This window comes from Bufo bufo, chromosome 1 (genome assembly GCF_905171765.1).
Source record: "Bufo bufo chromosome 1, aBufBuf1.1, whole genome shotgun sequence".
Classification (NCBI taxonomy): Eukaryota; Metazoa; Chordata; class Amphibia; order Anura; family Bufonidae; genus Bufo; species Bufo bufo.
In genome coordinates, this window is record NC_053389.1 from 187,940,887 (window position 1) to 187,961,485 (window position 20,599).

A 20,599-nucleotide genomic window follows, 5' to 3' on the forward strand; every position below is an offset into this window, starting at 1 on the left:
ACAATTTCTAAGAGGCATCATTAGAAAGCTAACCCAATGCTGCATAACAACATCCTGATAGTTTAGCAGCTCCAAAGCACGTGACAGGTTCGCTTTAAAGGCTAAGTACACCTTCGGGGGCATTATTTTATGATTGAATTTTACCCATTAATTGGTCTTTATTAAAAATGTTCAGCTGTTTCTGAGATACAAGGGTTAAAAAATATCAGTCTATTTGTAAGCTGTCACAGTCTGTTTTCCTCATCTGACGGCTCATGTGTAGCTCTTATTTCTGATCTCCTAAACTTGTAAACTCTTATTTAAAGTGTAACTGCCATTGTTTTCTTTTGTTAAATGTACAGGCCAAGTGATAATGAACATTTTTCCAATCCTGAAGTTTTCCTAATCCGTCTTCACAGCTCAGTGAAGACTTTCCTCACTCATTGCACTGCCCTCACTGCCTCCCTTATATATGGCTAAAGCTGGCCATGAATACCATATATATTTATATATTGCCCTGTCTGACATCAGCGCACTGTCAGCAGTAGTGTGCTCGCTAACTAGCCGCCAGGAGATGCAGAAGATCACTACTGGCTCTCCTTCATCTCTCTGCGGCTAATTAATTAGCGAGGGTGCTGGGCATACAGATTCCACAGACACTGTCAGCGCTCACTGCTGATACTGTACTGATGTCAGGGCAGTATATAACTACAGTATATATAATATTTATGGCCAGCTATAACCACATATGAGGGAGACAGCGAGGGCAGCTCAGTCAGTGAGGAATGTCTTCATTGTTCACTACTATTCTGAACAGTGAAGACATTCAGTCTTCAACAATGAAGATGCGCAACTTACTGCCAAAAGTAAAAAAAAATGTCAAGTCAAAAATGCAAAATCAATAAATAAAGTATATAGGGAAAATGTTCATTATGACTTGCCCTACACATTTAACAAAAAAAGAATTGAGCTGAAGTGATTATGAGGTCAGGAGATCAGAGATATGAGCTACACATGAGCCATCAGATGATGGGATTCATAGAAAACAGACTGAGACAGCTTGCAAACAGGCAGGAGTGCACCTAGCCTTTTTGCTGCCTGAGGTCAAAACTGAAACAGTGCCCCCCCATGCCAATTTCTTAACCTAACCCCTATTGCCAAAATGAAAGTGCTCATCGCCCATGGCCCTTCCGCTGCCCCGCTCTTGCCCCTACCTGGTGCTGCCTGAGGCGATCGCCTCACCTGGCCTCATTGGTGGTGCACCCCTGCAAACAGGCAGATTTTTTTAACCCTTGTATCTCAGAAATGGCTAAATATATAAAGACCCTTTGAAAAAATTATTTTTTGCCCAAAATTTGTAAAATGCAAAAATAACAAAATTGCCCCAAAGGGCATAGCCCCATAGCCTTTGAATAAACAACAAAGTGTTGGTAATGTCTCTGTGCAAAAAATCTGTCTAAAAAAGGACACCAATTAGTGCAATTTGGCGCATCTAGGTTTCTACACTTATTTCTGACATGTTCGACAAGGGGGTGGGTCTTAGGGGAAAGGGACGCACCATTTTGCACCACAATTCTAGCCCAAAAATCTGCCTCAAATGTAAGCCAACCAGTAGTTGTTACAGAGAAAAGTGCTTAGGGCTCATGTACACGACCGTATGGCTTTTTCAGTGTTTTACAGTCCGTTTTTTTACGGATCCGTTGTTCCATTTTTTGTTTCCGTTTCCTCTCCGTTTTTCTGTTCCGTTTTTCCGTATGGCATATTCATTATACAGTAATTACATAGCAAAAATTGGGCTGGGCATAACATTTTCAATAGATGGTTCCGCAAAAACGGAACAGATACGAAAGACATACGGATGCATTTCCGTATGTGTTCCGTTTTTTTTTTTGCGGACCCATTGACTTAAGTGGAGCCAAGCACCGTGATTTGCGGACAAGAATAGGACATGTTCTATCATCTTTTAACGGTACGGAAATACTGAAACGGAATGCACACGGAGACACTTCAGTTTTTTTTGGCTGAACCATTGAACTCAATGGTTCAGTATATGTACTGCATACTGAACTCAAAAAACGGCTAGTATACTGAACGCAAAATACTGTCGTGTGCATGAGCCCTTAGACCTGGAATTAAACTGGTGGCACAATGGTTTGGAATGGATGAAGTTTGCACTCAAGTTACATTTCTGCAAAAGTTGTGGTATATTATAATGAATAATGTACTCCTACAATAAAATATGTATAGGATGATGTACAATAAGGATCAAATTGGCCAGATGGCCAGTGATCATAAATGTATCATATGGCCAACAGAATTGGCAAACTCCTTAAAGAGCATCTGTCTGCGGATTTGTACCTATGAAACTGGCTGACCTGTTACATGTGCACTTGGCAGCTGAAGACATCTGTGTTGGTCCCATGTCCATATGTGCCCGCATTGCTGAGAAAACGTGTTTTAATATATGCAAATGAGCCTCTAGGAGCAACAGGGGAGTTGCTGTTACACCTGGAGGCTCTGCTCTCTTTGCAATTGCTGAACACTCTCCACCTTCATTGACAGGACCAGGCGTGATGATGTTTTCACTGCCTGGCCCTGTCTATCAAAGTGGAGAGGGCGTGCCATTTGCAGAGAGAGCAGAGCCTCTAGGTGTAATGGCAACGTCCCGTTGCTCCTACAGGCTAATTTGCATATATTAAAACTTCACTTTTCTCACCAGTGTGGGCACAAATGAACATGGGACCAACACAGATGCCTTTAGCTGCCAAGCGCATGTACAACAAGTCAGCCAGTTTCAAAGGTACAAATCACAGCTAACCAAGCACAGTGCATTACATTGTATAGTGGCGGGTATTGCAGCTCAGACCCATTCACTTAAACGGGAAAGAGCTGCAAATAGGCCATGTGACCGATGAACGTGATGTCACTAGTGTAGAAAGAGGCTGCAATGCCTACTGGGGCCTCACGGTCACTTCAAACAGATGATTGATGGGGGTCCAGGGAGTCAAACATACACCGATCAGATTGATTGCAACCGCCGCACCCTCTGCACTTTTTTTGAAAAGGCCAGGCAGTAAAAAAAATCATAATGCCTGGCCCTGTCGATCAAACTAGAGAGGGCGCAGCAGTTGTAGAGAAAGTGGAGCCTCTAGGAGTAATAGCAATGCCCTAGTTGGCGTATTTGCATATATTAAAACATATTATTTTTCTTAGCAATGCGGGCACTTATAAACATGGGACAGATGCTTTCAGCTGCCATGCAACAGGTCAGCCAGTTTCATAGGGGTAAATATATTTTATGACAAGTCAACTAGCAGTCTGCACCATTTGCTGCACAACATCTTTTAAAACAAAAAGAGAAATGTTTTATGTCAGTCATTGTTGATTGTCATGAAGCATCTTATGAGGAGGCAGACCTTCAACGAGGCTGAAGAGGAGCATGGAGAACCAGGGATGAGAAGCAGCCAAGAAGGAGGAAATAACAACCAGAAATGGTGAGGGATATCCAGATGGTGCAGTAAGGCTGGGTTCACACTTGAGCGTTTTACAGCGCGTTCAAACGCGCTGTAAAACGCTCAACACATGAAAACCAATGCTTCCCTATGGCCCTGGTTCTCACTTGAGCGTTTTACAGCGCTGAAAAACGCGCTGTAAAACGCCCTACGCTCAAACAAGTACTTGAGCTTCTTTGGGGCGTTTTGACGCGCGTTTGTGGCCATAGGACATTGCAGTCAATCACACAAACGCGCGTCAAACGCGCGTTTACTATTGCAAAAAACGCTCGTCAAAAACGCGCGTTAAACGCGCATATCAAAGACGCTCAGGTCTGAACCCAGCCTTAGGGAGTGATATGGCTATATTCTACAAAATCTGCAACAGGGCCCACTATAGTACTTGTCTACTTATATAGGGCAGAGGGACCATTAGTTGCCCTGATGAGCATTTGCTGTAATTGGAACATTGATATATACAGTATACACTCACCTAAAGAATTATTAGGAACACCATACTAATACGGTGTTGGACCCCCTTTTGCCTTCAGAACTGCCTTAATTCTACGTGGCATTGATTCAACAAGGTGCTGATAGCATTCTTTAGAAATGTTGGCCCATATTGATAGGATAGCATCTTGCAGTTGATGGAGATTTGAGGGATGCACATCCAGGGCATGAAGCTCCAGTTCCACCACATCCCAAAGATGCTCTATTGGGTTGAGATCTGGTGACTGTGGGGGCCATTTTAGTACAGTGAACTCATTGTCATGTTCAAGAAACCAATTTGAAATGATTCGAGCTTTGTGACATGGTGCATTATCCTGCTGGAAGTAGCCATCAGAGGATGGATACATGCTCTCATTCTGTTTACGCCAAATTCGGACTCTACCATTTGAATGTCTCAACAGAAATCGAGACTCATCAGACCAGGCAACATTTTTCCAGTCTTCAACAGTCCAATTTTGGTGAGCTTGTGCAAACTGTAGCCTCTTTTTCCTATTTGTAGTGGAGATGAGTGGTACCCGGTGGGGTCTTCTGCTGTTGTAGCCCATCCGCCTCAAGGTTGTGCGTGTTGTGGCTTCACAAATGCTTTGCTGCATACCTCGGTTGTAACGAGTGGTTATTTCAGTCAACGTTGCTCTTCTATCAGCTTGAATCAGTCGGCCCATTCTCCTCTGACCTCTAGCATCCACAAGGCATTTTTGCCCACAGGACTGCCGCATACTGGATGTTTTTCCCTTTTCACACCATTCTTTGTAAACCCTAGAAATGGTTGTGCGTGAAAATCCCAGTAACTGAGCAGATTGTGAAATACTCAGACCGGCCCGTCTGGCACCAACAACCATGCCACGCTCAAAATTGCTTAAATCACCTTTCTTTCCCATTCTGACATTCAGTTTGGAGTTCAGGAGATTGTCTTGACCAGGACCACACCCCTAAATGCATTGAAGCAACTGCCATGTGATTGGTTGACTAGATAATTGCATTAATGAGAAATAGAACAGGTGTTCCTAATAATTCTTTAGGTGAGTGTATATACAATGTGCAAAAAACTGAAGACTTGCCTGAAGGCCGGATCCGGCATTTTTCCCCATAGGAATGTATTAGTGCCGGATCCGGCATTCAAAATCCCGGAATTGCGGATCCGTCCTTCCAGCCTGCGCATGTGCAGACAGGTAAAAATGTGAAAAAAGATACAAGACGGATCCGTCTGTCCGCATGACAAGCGGAGAGACGGATCCGCTCTTGCAATGCATTTGTGAGACGGATCCGCATCCGTGAGTGTATAATTGGCAAAAGAAAAATATATTTGCCATTCAGCAGTGCAGTTATATGTTCTAAAGCCCTTTTTGTATTTTATTAGTGGAAAAAGAAAAATATATTTGCCGTTCAGCGGTGCATTTTTATATTCTAAAGCCTTTTGTGCCGTGTATAAGTGGAAAAAAATAAGAGCCTATTTGCCGTTCAGCCGTGCAGTTATATGTTAAAAAGCCCTTTTTGTTGTGTAATAGTGGCAAAATAAAAATATATTTGCCATTCAACGGTGTAGTTATATGTTCTAAAGCCCTTTTTGTCGTGCATTAGTGCCAAAAGAAAAATATAGTTGCCGTTCAGCAGTGCAGTTACATGTTCTAAAGCCCTTTTTTGTGTGTATTAGTGGGAAAAAGGACTTATTAGCCGTTGTGTGGTGAAGTGAGAAAATTACAGACTTTTTGGGGATGTTTTAATTTCCTTTTTATTTATTTATTTGATTTAATAGTGTCAGGCAGAGAAGTGACATTCCCTGAACAGGGGAGGGGGAGATTCCTAATTGTTTCAGACGCAGGCACAGGTCGCAGCAGGGGTCACTTTGAGAGGCTTGACCAGCAACCCAGCGGTTCTTGAATGGTTGACTCGATCTTCGCAAGTGACATCAGACACCCCCAGCCAAGTCGGTGGGTTCGTCAGACACAACCCTTAGTTGGAATGGGCCAAGAGCAGGCCCTGTGCCCTCACCTGTCTTCAACCTGTGTCTGTCCTTTTCTGTTCCCTCACCCAGAGAAGTATTATATGCTGTGGGCTCAGCTCCACTTTTCAGCAAGGACAAGCTACTAGAGGACAGTCAGCAGCTACTGCCCAGCCAAGATTTGGAGGAGACATCCGCTGCTTCCTCTGCTAGGCGGGCAAGTAGTGATGAGGAGAGTGGCGTCGGAGGTGGTGTTGAGAGCGGTCAGGCTCCTGACCCAGAGACCGTTGAGGAGGACATCAGTGATGTGCAGACAGTACTTGATGATGATGAAGCTGATCGCACTTGGGAGTCAGGTGCAGAAGGGCCTTTATCATCATCAGGAGAAGAGGGTGGCAGCTTGCCCATGAGGCAGCGGCGGAGCCAGCAAGTCTCTAGCATGGTCGGGAGTCAGCAGGGTGGCAGCAGTGGGAGATGGGTAGCCAAACGTGCCCGGGGTAGACCACCCGCTTCTCAGGAGCCTACCCGCCCGGAAAGTAGTGGTGCACGGGTTCACGGAAGCAGCGGCTGTAGCAGTCAGTCAGTGCATAGTGTTGGGGGTAAAATCACCTACTTTTGTGGTGATGTGGCAGTTTTTTGTTAAGCCGCCGGAGGAGGTGAACATGGTGAATCTGTGGGCCGAAGGTGAAGCGTGGCCAGGATGCCAATGTTGGCACCACGGCCCTGCGTCAACATATGCAGCGTCACCATAAAGTGGCCTGGGAGAACCATGGCTCCAATGTGCTGGTCCAGCAATTGCTGCATCACCCAGTGGCACGCAGCCGATTTCAGGCAGTCAAGGCTCCACCACCTCAGCCGAAGGGAGCTGTCTGTTCTTCACATCATTTGCTGGTCCTGATGCTCCTGCTCCTCCTCGTCAGTCATTCCGTCAGCAATCGATCACCGAAGCGATTGCCAAGAGACGACAGTATGCGCGCACACATCGAACGGCGCAGAAGCTGAACGTGCTCTTGGCCAAGTTGCTGGTGCTGCAGTCCCTCCCTTTCCAAGTGGTGGACTCTGCACTTTTCAGAGAACTGATGGCTTGTGCCGAGCCGAGGTGGAGAGTCCCAAGCCATCATTTCTTTGCCAAAAAGGCAGTACCAGCCCTGCACACACATGTAGAACAGAGGGTGGGCCAGTCATTGAGCCTGTCGGTGTCCGCCAAAGTGCAAGGCAGCACCGACGTGTGGAGCTGTAACTACGGTCAGGGACTATACATGTCCTTTACGGCCCACTGGGTGAATGTGGTGACTGCACAGCCACACCAGCAACTTGGCCAGGTGACGCCGCTTTTGCCTCCACGTTCTCACGCCATTGGTCTTGTGACAATGTCCGCCTCTGCCTCCTCATCTTCCACCGTGTCCACAGCCTCCACTGCAGGGACAATTCACAGTGCCCCCCCAGCATACTACATATGCAGGACACAACGGTGTCACGCTGTTCTGCACCTCGTTTGCCTGGGCGAACTGACTCACACAGGGGAGGAACTGCTCCGTGTCTTTCATAACGAAATTGAATCCTGGCTTTCTCCATGACAACTGAATATTGGTGACAGACAATGGGAAGAACATGGTGTCGGCGCTGTGTCAAGGAGGGCTGAGCCATGCGTCCTACATGGCACTTGTGTTCAATCTGGTTGTCAAGAGGTTCCTGAAGTCTTCCACCTATCTGCAAGACATCCTAAAAATGGCCAGGAAACTTTGCATGCACTACAGCCACTCGTACACCGCAAAGCACACCCTCCTTGAGCGGCAGAGGCAGAACGGCATCCCCCAACATAGGCTGATATGCGACGTTTCCACCCGTTGGAATTCCACCCTCTATATGTTGGACCGACTATACGAACAGAGAAGTAGACAGTAGTACTCCCCTGTGTAACTTCGATGTCAGCCAGTGGCAGCTCATACATGACACCTGCCGTTTGCTCAGGCCCTTTGAGGAGGCCACGTTATTTGTCAGTCGCCAGGACTATGGGATGAACAATCCAGCAAATAATATATTCAGAGAAGCACTCAAATACCATGTAGACTCTAACTGGAATGCATCAGCCCATCCACGACCTCAGATCCACCTTGGTCATCCGATCAGCATACAAACACAAGTTGACGGCAGCATATCCAGAAGTGAACTTTATTCACTGTGGGGCCATGAAAAAATGTTTCATAACTTGCAATAATGTGCACTTTATTGGCGTTATTGCACATTTTTTCATAGACCCACTGTGAATAAAGTTCACTTCTGGATATGCTGCCATCAACTTGTGTTTGTATGCTGTACGGGATGAACAATGTCATTCCAATGTCAATGCCACTGGAGACGTGACGCCTATATCTCACGGCCACAGGAGCCCTGTGGGGGCTGAACTGGAGGAGGAGGACATTGGAGCACAAGCAATGTGTAGCAAAATGGGTGGTTTTTCCACACAAGTGACAGGAGAGGAGGAGCAGGAGCAGCCGGAGAAGCACGAGGGAGATGAGAAAGATGAGGCAGATGACTTAGACACACCGTGGCATTATGCAGTAGAGGTAAAGGTAAAACAAAACAATAAAGGAAGAGGTTAGGAAGACCTTTAGACAAGGAATATCCCACTCAAAAGGCGCCAACGGTGATAGGGCTATTAGTGAATTATTAATGTGTAGATCTCTAAAAAGAAGAGAAGAAAAAAAAACAACAACAATAGGGGAGGCTGCTAAAAAAATAGCGTTGGCAACAGGCTAAATGCTTCAATCGTCAGAAATATAAAAATAAAAATATGCATATAAGATTTGGTCTATAGTGTTAATGACCTTCTTACTCAACAGCTACACAGAAAGCGCATAATCCCCACAGACATCAATGATAAAAATCTATAAAAATGTTTTAATATATCTCTATACAGTACTTTTAAAATCATTAACGTCATGAATGGCAAATTTGTATTATAAAGCTATCCACACTTAAGAAGTTGCTACTCACTTCACTGGGGGGCTGTCAGACAGGTTATACTCAAGACACCTGAGACAGTACCCCCCCCCCCCCCCCCCCCCCCCCCCCCGGCCAAGGTTGCTTAAAGAATCTGAAACGTTGGAGTCAGCACGCAAAATCTTAAAAGGACACACACTTTTGAAAATTGATACTTACTTCACTGGGGGCTGTCAAACAGGTTAAGCTCAAGACGCCCGAAACAGTATTCCCCCCCGGCCAGGTTCGCTTGTAGTGTATCAGAGGTTGAAGTCAGCACACACATCCAGGGCTTCTCTTCACTCTCTCTTTAATAAACAAGATTCTTTAAGTGACCTTGGCGGGGGGGGGGGGGGTGTCTTATATGCATATTTTTATTTTTATTTTTCTGATTATGCAGTGGAGGCAGGCAGTCCTGTGGCAGGCACAGCACTAAGAAGTGCCTTTTGCCCTGTGGCATTAGAAGAATTTTGATATCTCTGACTTTTAGTCTAACCAGACTTTTAGTCTAACCAGTCTAACCAGACTGTAATTCCTCTAGCGCCGTTCTATATCACAAAATGGCGGTATGCATAAGATGGTGGTTCTACTGTTCAATCTTGTCATTCAACATAAAATGGTGGATATATTTCTCTCTTGAGTATCTGTACTCTCACTTTAAGTTATTCAAGCACTTTATGATCTCTCTGAGAGGTATATCTGAGGTCTTGACTAATAGTTACTTGCAGTATGCAGTTAGCAGTGACTATTTGCAGATTGGTGGAGTATGATCTGGTATGGTTGTATGCAATTTGGATTGCAATATGGAATCTCAATGCTTGCAATTGTATGCTTGCAATTGTAGCTTGAAATTTGCAATTTTTATTTATACTTTGCAATGGAATTTGTATGGTTGCAATTGGTGGAACTGTAAGTAAACACATATATATCTAGTTCAGTATACAGTTCTAAGCACAATACTAACAATATGAACATTATATAAATTGTTTTAAATACCTATATTGGCCTCTGGTTCCCATAAAACTCCGCTCAGTGAAGTGAATGTCTCTTCAGCTCCTGATTCTAGCAGCAGGAGCTGGGGGAATTCCCAGACAGGCTGTCTGTGAGGCTGGCTGTGATTGGTGAAAACTCTTGCTGTATGAGAAGCTGGCTGTGATTGGTCTAGACTTCTGCCCAGTAACAACAGATTAACACTATACTTTCTGTTGTTTCTGCTGTGTCACTGAGTTTACCTTACAATACAAAATTAATCTTAAAGGCATATTATCTTTTTCTGCTTCTGTGAACACAAAATATAACAGTAATATGACATCCAAAATATGATGTCACAGTAAATAACTCTGCTTTTGTCTTTAACACATAAACATAGTAACTGTATTAAGGCTATTGGCAGGTTTAGCTGTATACACATATAAGCTATACTAGCAACCTAGGACAGGTCTTAGCTGGCCAGCTACAAGTCCCTCCGAGTCACTTGCACAAATGGCCCGATGCATGCTCACTTGCTTGCATAGTGACAGCTGAATTGTCACCATTCGGCAGAGGGATGACTTCTGGCTCTCCACCTTGTTGAACCCTCGCTACCGGTCCAAAATGGGGGCCTTTTTTAAACCCGCTGAGAGGGAGGACAAACTGAACTACTATAGAGACATCCTATGTAGTCAGTTGGCCACTGCCTATCTGCACCATCGTCCATCCTCTCACAGGTCTGACAGGGGGGCCCTCTGCGCTCACGTTCCACTGCTATGGCTGCTGGGGAGGGGGGTGGGGAGGCAGGAGCAGTACCAGCAACATCAGCAGCAGCCTGAGTCTACAGTCGCTGATGAGCAGCTTTCTTCACCTGCATAGTGAAGAAACTACTCACCAGCAGCTAGACATAGAGCAGAACCTGAACCAGCAGGTGGTGGCATACTTGGAGTACACCCTACCAGCCATCATTGAAGATCCGCTGGACTACTTGGCAGCCAAACTAGATTTGTGGCTGCAACTGGCCGAGTTTGCCCTGGAAAAACTGTCCTGCCTGGCCAGTAGTGTGGCATCAGAGCAGGTGTTTAGTGAGGCTGGGGCCATAGTTACCCCAAGAAGAACTCACCTGTCCACCCAAAATGTGGAGAGACTGACCTTTGTCAAGATGAATCAGGCATGGATCAGCCAGGATTTCCACCCACCAATGCCTGATGCATCAGACTAGATCATCCATGGTGCCACACCAACACTTTGACAAAAGTAGCAGATGTAAGGCCTGTATGGTCTCATCATAATTGGCTTGTGATTTGGTAGCCAAAAGCAGGAGTGGGTACAAAACACAGAAGACATGCAAATATTCCATTCACGTGTCATCTCTATTTTTTTGGCATTAGCAATACTGATGGATTACTGGCCAAATGCTGACCGAGTGAAGGCTGATGCTCAACAGACAGGAAACGTTTTTTGGGGGTTATTGTTTTGACGGATCGGGGGGGGGGGCTGTACTTGTATAAGCGTTTAATAGAACAGGTTCTGTAGACATCTATGTGGACTCAGCTGACGACGGTGTAAAAGGAGTGCGCTTCTTCTTGGCGCTAATATCGACCTGTAAGGCTGAGTTCATACTTGAGTTATTTGGTCAATTTTGGCCCGTGACTGCCCAAATAAGTAAAGTATGCAGTGATTCTAAGAGCGACGCCTGTCATCTGCATGTCATAGTGACTCACAGTATTATTTCACTATCACAGCAGACTCCCTATGCGTGTTACTGCAAGGCACAGTGTTCTACACCACTATAAAGGCTCTCTGCAGCCAGAAAATACCAGTTTTTAAAGCAATTAGCTGCAAACCAAATTTTTTTAAAAAAATTGGCGAACCGGCCGGATTGAATTTTTGAAAAATTCACTTATCTCTAGTGGTAGCCATGCCCTTAACCACCTGACCCATTAAAATTGAGGGGTGACAACGCTGATCAAGGACTTTTAATCCCTCAGATGCAATGAGCAATTTTGACTGCGGCAGATCAGCAGTCATATATTGGGAGTGCTGCATTCCCAGTGTCCTGAACAGCTCCCATGTCTAAACCTGCACCAAATTTATCACAGCAGTCAGAAGGGGTGATAAGTGTGGTGCAGGGTTAGACATAGTTGTCTAGCTCTATACCAACTACTGGTTAGCTTACTCTGAGCCAAGATTTTATGGTAGAATTGTGGTGCAAATTTGGATCTTAGGCCATGCCCTCTTTCTCATAATGCTCCGTCCCTTCCTGTTAAACCACACCCCCTTTCCAATTAAGTCTGATTAAAGTGTAGAAACCCTAGTTGCACAAAATTTCACCAACTTATCCACTTTTTAGACAGATTTTAAACTCAGACACATTTGTAGTTTTGGGCCAGGCTGTTATTTGATATCATTGATTTGCTAATTCTTTGAGTTTTACAGCATAAATTTTCTGTAATTTAAAAAAAATGCAGTCAAAATGATGAAAACCATGATATGTGTACAGATATTATTGAATAAGCTCTTATGGAGAAGCAAATACCCACAAAGCTAGTAAAAATACATCTTCTACACCTATATCAGTGCTGATCGCTTGTGCCATGCAGCCCTATGCAGGAGCCCAGTTTGCCCTGCTTTGTGATTCTGGTTTGTTTTGTAAAACTAATTGAAAATTATAATTTCTGACTGCCAGAAATCTTTTATAAGTATATAAGGGGTAAAGACAGAAGGGGTAAAGACAGGATAGTGACTGTGTAAAATGTAAACTTTATTGATGTTTGTGTGTGAAGGGTGCAAGTATTTGATGTGACTTATTTGATGCTGTAATCTGAATGCTGGTAAATGTTTGAGTTGTGATGTCAATACAAGGCCTAGTTAGGTGCAGAGAAGTGATTACAAGGGTAAGTGCTCATCTTCTCACTTCTTTTCTGTGACAATCAGAGAGGAAGTATGCAAGAAGAGGACTGATAACATGCACAGAGGTCCATGTTATCCTCCCCCTGAGGATGTAAAGTTGCACAGGGAGAGACAAAATATGTCTCCCCTCTGTGCAGCCTTTCAGCACTTCTCCCACTGGCCCCTCCTGTTCTCCTGCATAAGACCAGGATCGTGGTGCTAGTTGTCATAAAATAGAAGATACGGGGGCATTGGGGGGATGTATCCTTTTTCACTGTTTGTATGGAAAATGAAAAATTGTAACACCTATTGACTGAACTTGTACCCAATGTCTGTACTTTTCTATTATGGTGGAACAAATAAAATACATTTTCAAAAAAAATAAAAAATCGAAGATACAGTCTTTGGGTGGGAAGTAAGGGCTGTGTGTTTATGCAACTCTCGCCAGGACCCATTTCTAAGGGTCCATTCACACATCTGTAACGTGTTTTGCGGATCCATGGATCCGCGGATCAGCAAAACACTGACAGGGCAATGTGCGTTCCTCATTTTGCGGACCGCACATCGCCAGCACTAATAGAATATGCCTATTCTTGTCTGCAATTGTGGACAATAATAGGACATGTTCTATTTTTTTCGGAAACAGAAACGCGGACCCGGAAGTGTGGGATGGGTCCGCAAAATGCGCAACGAAATTGCGGACGTGTGAATGGGGCCTTAGAAATATATTTCAAGCTATATGGCAGATAGCACCACAATCCTAGACCTATTTTAAAGCGTAGATTGTGGCTCTAGCTCAATTGTAGCATAAAAAAGAGCCACCAGAAGTGTCCCCCCCTTTGCAGCCACAAGCCCGAACACAATACTGGACTTCTCTGTCTGAACAGCTGTGTTGGGGCTGATCAGCAGAGGGGTTAAAAGGGTTATTCTGCAAAAAGTATTTAGCACCTATCCACAGAATAGTGACATAAATATTGGGGAGATCCTGAGAATGAGGGGTTCCTGAATGGAGCAATAGTGCACAATAGTCCACCATACATGTCAGTCACATACAAGTGAATGGAGCAGTAGACCAATATGTGCCCCACTGGTTCATTACGAGAGTAGACTTAGGCATCCTCTGTTCTCTAGATTGCTAGGGGTCTCATTGGTCAGACCTCCCCAAAGATCCAATATTTATATTTTCTACTTTTCATGGGATAACCACCACCCGAAAGCTGGGTAATAAAACATCAGCTGTAGGACTGCTGTTTATGCCAGAAATGCACTTTGTCAGTTTTATATGAAAATAATTGCTGTATTTGAATAGAAATTCGATAAACATCAATGAACTGGTTGATATTGTTTACAGATGGGTTGATGTAGGGTTTATATCAAGCAAATGTAACTTCAATGGGAGCTAAAAACGCAAAATATACAGCTGAGGCTATCCAATTAACATGTTTCAAAGGTTAAATTTTCTTGATCGTATGATGAAACCAAAAACACATTGCTATGTGTATAGGCTTAGTGACTCATTCATTTGGAAAGAATATCCCCATCTCTAAAGTTTGAAAGGTCATGTCCTGATGTGACCCATATTATTTACATGAGTGGTCAGAGCATATGAGGTCACTGGTAGAAATGAATTATGAAGTCTTTGTGACTGCACAGTTAAGCTTGAAGATGTTTTTGAAGCACTACAGCGAATCAAGTATCCAAAAATAAATCTCATTTTCAAATGTTTATGACCCCTAAAAAAGCCACATTGAGTGTGTGTTTGCCCAGCAGTATTTATTTGAAGCTCATGGCACTTTGCCTTCAAGAGTCACGGACTTGTGTTTCATTTTACACTAGTACTCATCACTCGCACAGGGTCCATTTTCATGGCTGAAGATAGCACGGCAGGTTCTGAACACACAGTTCTAGGATAAGCAACCTGTAATTAACAGTTTGTACAGAACTGGTTATATTGTGTCACGAACCAGCGGGTGTGAACCCACTGTGCCACGTATCCTACCTCCTCTAAGGGCGTTGTCTAAGTGAACCCCTCGATTCTTCACAGTACCCCTGATGGTGGGGATAGACTTTCCTGAGGGGAACACCAGGTCGCTACCTCTTGAGGAGGATAGGCACACGAGGAAGCTGGTCCAGGCGGACCAGGAGATACCTGAGAAAGGTATCAAAAGTACAAGTGATGTCAGCAGGCGGGTTGTTACCAGGAGCAACAGTGCAGGACCGAAGGATGAGGCAGAGGCATAGTCAGACAGGCAAAAGGTCAGGGCAGGTGGCACAGGTACAGGTCAGGCAATCCGGATCAGCAACAGGAGAGTCAAGGCAAGCAGGCAGCGATCAGACAGGTAGCATAATCCAGGAACACAATACGAGTCAGGAACACAGGAACACAAGTGGTTATCAGAAACTTACCAGGACACAAGGACCTTGACACTGAGGCATCTGGGAAGGGGGCTGAGCCACTTATATATGTGCAGGAGGGCTAGGAGGTCACATGATCTAACCCATAAATCCCAGGAAGTGACGTGCGCCGGCCCTAAGGGAAGTGCTGCAAGAAACAAACAGCAAGCATACTGTGGCCAGGGCTGAGAGGAAACTGTGGAGCGGATCCCAGAACAATAGTAGCTACACAGACAGAGCCCAGGACTGCAGCGGTGAATGGGAAGCACCGGCCACAGATCACCGCTGAACTTGGCGCCTGGGAACGCGGCGGTAAGCAGGGGAATAGCGGTGCACAGCAGCCACTGTTACATATTGTAATGGAATGTTGTGCAAACTTGATTTATACAGATTTATTACTATACCTCTTGTTAATCATTAGTCTAATTTTAGTTTCTTGAGATGAAGATGCACTTTTTCTTTTACCTATATCTATTCTTGTATAGCAAAATTACCTTTGAGCAGCGCTCACGTTGTCCACTCCAACTGATGCACACTACGATCAAAAGTTCAGTACAAGGTGATAGCAAACAACAGAAGCAGACGTTGGGTGAAATATTCCTTTAAACCAACATACAACATTTTTGCTAGCGCTATTCTCGATGAAGACATAAGGTTTGCCATAATGTTATATATTGGGTTAATGGAGTTTTTTAACCTAACTTTTGCTTCTGATGTGTGCTATCACCAACCTTGCACTTGACCTTCATCTTGTATGTCACCATATCTTTTCTTATTGCACCTACCATTTTATTTGAAGGTATGCCATGTGTCACTGCACTTTACAAGCCATATTAAACAATGAATTCTGCCATGATTACTCCTTTTTCACCCCTTTTGAATTTGACAACCCTATTGGTAGTCAGTTTGGATAGGGGGCAGGATAATAGTTTTCAGAACAGTATTTTCAAATAAATTCTACCCACCATTTAAAGGGGTTGCCTCACTTCAGCAAATGATATTTATCATGAATTGGAGTTAATACAAGGCACTTACTAATGTATTGTCCATATTGCCTCCTTTGATGGTTGGATTCATTTTTTCCATCATATTATACACTGCTTATTTCCATGGTTGACCAGCCTGTAATCCATCAGCGGTGGCCGTGCTTGCACACTAAAAGGAAAAGACACCCAGGACCGTGGGAATACGCATAGACATGCATACGCAACAGTTACCATCCCAGACAGCTTGTATCTGCGCTGCAGCAGTGGCCATAACCCCTGTATACGAGCAGTGTATAATGCGATGGAAAAATGAATCCAGCCAGAAAAGGAGGCAATATGGAACATCACAATACATTAGTACCTTGTATTAACTCTGTCTACATGATAAACACCATTTCCTGAAGTGAGACAACCCCTTTAACAGCAGCTTTGTTTGTTAAAAACTTGTACACCCCATGAAATAACTATTCACCAGCATCTTTTCTTATAACTGTTCATTATGCAGTTCTTCTTATTCCTCCTGGAAATATATTGATTGGACTGTGCCAGTATAGGGTACTGCCCCGTGGAAAAGTAATGTCCAGCTGTCAATTCATTAAAGTTCTCCTATATACTCTAAATGCCTAAAGATTTTATTTTTATTTTTTTGCAGGTGCAGCCCCTTCATCGGAATAACATCACCCACAACATTAGAGAGAAAAGTCCATTTGAGGATCCATTCTTTATTGTGGAAACAATATGTATCTGTTGGTTCTCTTTTGAACTCTCTGTCCGTTTCATTGCTAGTCCCAGCAAAGCTGCCTTCTTCAAAGATATCATGAACATGATTGACTTTGTAGCTATAATACCATACTTTGTTGCTCTAGGCACAGAACTAGCTCGCCACAGAGGTGTGGGCCAACCAGCTATGTCATTGGCCATTCTCAGGGTAATCCGTTTGGTGAGAGTCTTCCGTATCTTCAAGCTGTCCCGACACTCCAAGGGATTACAGATATTGGGACAGACACTGAAAGCAAGTATGCGAGAACTTGGGCTTCTCATATTTTTTCTGTTTATTGGAGTTATACTCTTCTCCAGTTCAGTATACTTTGCAGAAGCAGATCATGAAGACACCAAGTTTACCAGTATCCCTGAAGCATTCTGGTGGGCTGTAGTAACAATGACAACAGTGGGCTATGGAGATATGTCTCCTGAGACTGTTGGTGGTAAACTGGTGGGCTCACTCTGTGCTATTGCTGGTGTGTTGACCATCTCTCTTCCTGTGCCAGTCATTGTATCCAACTTCAGTTATTTCTATCATCGTGAGACAGAGTGCTCAGATACAGGCCAGTATAGTCATGTTGGTTCATGTCCTAATGGTCCACCCCATACTGCAAAAACCGAAAAGAAGGATAAAAGTCCCAAACTGGATAAGAATTTATATAGCAATTCCAACGCAGAATACCTGGATGGACTTGGTCTTGTGGATGGCAAATGTGCAAACTCTGGACAGTCACATATTATAACTGAAGTGTGACATACGCAACTGTGGCTTGTTCCCATCCAGTAGCATTTCATCATCATCATCATCATTTCATCATACTTTATTTTGGAGTCTTAAATAAAGAATATTGTGGCCAATTGGTTGGAGAAAATATATATAGTATCCTGCTGAATTTTTAAAACACTTGACTTACTTTACATTAGAAAGAACATTGGAAGTATAGTAATGGCTTTTGGCAATCTTTAGAAAAACAAGGTTTCCACAGAAAAAGATATAGAATTGGGGTAGACATAAGATGAAATATGTGAATTTTTTTAAAGAAACGTATAACATGAGCATTGTAGTGAAGAATAATGGATTGCAAATTTAGCACTTACTCTTGGCCAATGGAAGGTTCTACAACAAGTTGAAGAGCGAAGAATCCAGCAATTATGGCATACTGCACTATTAAAGTACATGTGTTGGACACTTCAGGGTAACAGTGAGATCAGGCTCAAATGATGACAAATGACTAAACTGACAAATAGGACAACAAAGGTACTGTAGCTGAGGGCGAAGGTGCGGAATGTGCATCATCTGTCTAGTCTCCAAAGACAGCACAGGAAGCTGATTGTATGGTAGCTTTATACTACACTGCTGAATGTTAGCTATTATAATAATGTGATCATTACAGACTGGAAAATTTAGTGTTCACCTAGAAGGGAACCGGAAAAGTTATGTTTGTGAAACATTTTATTTAATCCATTTTAACAGTCTTTCAGTTTACAAACATATTTGTCATTTTTTATAGACAGTATGAGCTTTGTCTTTGAAGAACACTGCACTACACAAGGGTGATCCCTATATGAATAGGTCTTGAGAAAGAATCTCAAGGCAAAATATACTAGTAGCATAACTAGTTATGCTCATTTCACTGTTATTTCCCTGGTCACTGGCCATATGGGATAATCTTTGTGTAAAGTCACAAAAAGCACAATAGGGGAAATTTATCAAATCTGGTGTAAAGGAAAACTGGATTATTGCCCAAAACAACCAATCACATTCCACCTTTTATTTTTTTAGTGCTCCTTTGGAAAATTAAAGGTGTAATCTGATTGGTTGCTTTGGTCAACTAAGCCAGTTTTTCTTAACACTAGTTTTGATAAATCTTCCCCAATGTTCTTTTGCTATATAAACTTCAGTCAAATCTTTTGTCTTAATTTTTGCTAAAAGTCTTCTTTTAAAAAAAATAATAATGACGTTTAAGTTACTTCACTGGAAATTAAGGCGCAATCCATCCCCTCCATGTTCATGCTAAGTTTTACATTCATGCATTACCTCTTATGATTTCTTAGTCTTAACAGGTGGCCTGTAATAGGTGCATCTCTAGTTAAAAACATGAAAATTCAGATGTGAATGCAGTTGACCATAACATAAGACTCATTCTCATTCCAGGCTTCTAAGATACCGAGGTATGAGGAGTTGTTTGGAGGGGTCTGCAAAGTTGTAACTTGAAGCGCTTAGGACCCAATGTAGGTGTATTTGGGTCTCCCTATGGCCCAGGGCCATTGCTACTTCTGCACCCCCTACTGCGACTCCCTCAGAGTCCTCACACTTTAGACCTGCTTAGCCTATACCTGTACTTGCTGTTAACACTGAGGGAAACCAGTAACACTAGCAATTTTATTTTTCTGATTAACATAAAGGTTAAAAAATATTACATTTTTATCTACTTGTCTCTACAGAACCACTATTTTGTTAGGTACAGAAAAAAATCCAAAGTTCCCATCATGTCACAGTGAGACACAAGACAGATAAAGTATCTTTACATTGTGTGAAGAACCCGGTAAACAACTCTTCCTATGTCAGCTTCTTGGACTGTGATCACAGCTGAATTTCTAGGATATGAGTTTTGTATGGCATCAAAAAGGCTCCTCCTTAATTCTAAATACATACAACAAATGGCGAAAGCTGTCCCATTGGTAACAATAAAAAAATACCTTTGGTATTACAGATGGGTGGTCCAATTATGGTGGCTACAATTCTTTTGACTACAACTACCTTAAAAAACATTTACATGAGATACTAACGTACACTATAGAGAAGGTCTAAACTGTAGAATGAGGTGATGAACAAAAACGGCAACATTTCTTCTACATAGACAAGCCTACAAGACCCTTACACCAGACCAGAGCATTCTGAGACAAATATTGCATATCTTCACTTCCAAGATAAGTTAATCATAGGGGGCTACTATTTCCATCTCTACCTCTTTGAGAAGTTTCCGAAGGCAGTCAGGTCATGGCCATTACAAACTAATGAGAGGACTATAATTGGTTCAATCAACTGGTCTACTGAAAGGTCTGACAGGATAGACAGCATACTTGTCTTTGAATGAGCTTTTCACTCTAGCAAGACAGTGAATGAGGTGAAGTGATCTGTTGAAGATTGGTTCTTGGGAGGTGGAGGGTTTTGTGATCTTAAGCCTTGATGACATGAAGAAAAATAAAACATCTATGCATTCAGAGCATTCGAGGAAGGTGGACAATTAGTTTTGCTTAAGAGTGTGAACTTTTAAAGCTGGCATTGCTTTTGAATTTCTCATAAGTATTACGAACTGCATTCATGGTACTTGTAAACAAGCCACAGTGGTTTGAGTGCTTTTTTTGCATATATATATATATATATATAATTTGCTATAATTTAATTAAAAAACAAATGATACTATGCCAATTGTTTACACAGGACTACGATATAAAAGTGCCAAACATACAACGGCCAGTGCAATAGGCCACTTCTTAATACATTACATGTAAGCAGAACATTATCTTGGAAAATGTATATTTATCTAATAAACCATTTATTTATTGCAAACATTTATTTTCTTGTGATTGTTTACATTGGTGGGATTTTTGTTATCTTTCCTTCATTATTTTATGATTTCACATTATGTCAAGTCTAGAAAGTAGGGGGTGCAGCCAGGACAAGGTATTTT

At 42.9% G+C, this 20,599-nt stretch overlaps 1 protein-coding gene across 1 annotated transcript in view; it reads left to right on the plus strand.

Moving 5' to 3' along the window:
- LOC121002200 (potassium voltage-gated channel subfamily A member 7-like) overlaps positions 1 to 19,390 on the plus strand; it is an 86,355-nt gene extending 66,965 nt beyond the window's left edge. The window contains exon 2 of the mRNA XM_040433546.1: positions 16,795 to 19,390. Coding sequence (XP_040289480.1) covers positions 16,795 to 17,658 — 864 coding nt within the window. The 3' untranslated portion in view covers positions 17,659 to 19,390. The remainder of the gene's footprint in view (positions 1 to 16,794) is intronic.
- The last annotated feature ends 1,209 nt before the right edge of the window (positions 19,391 to 20,599 follow it).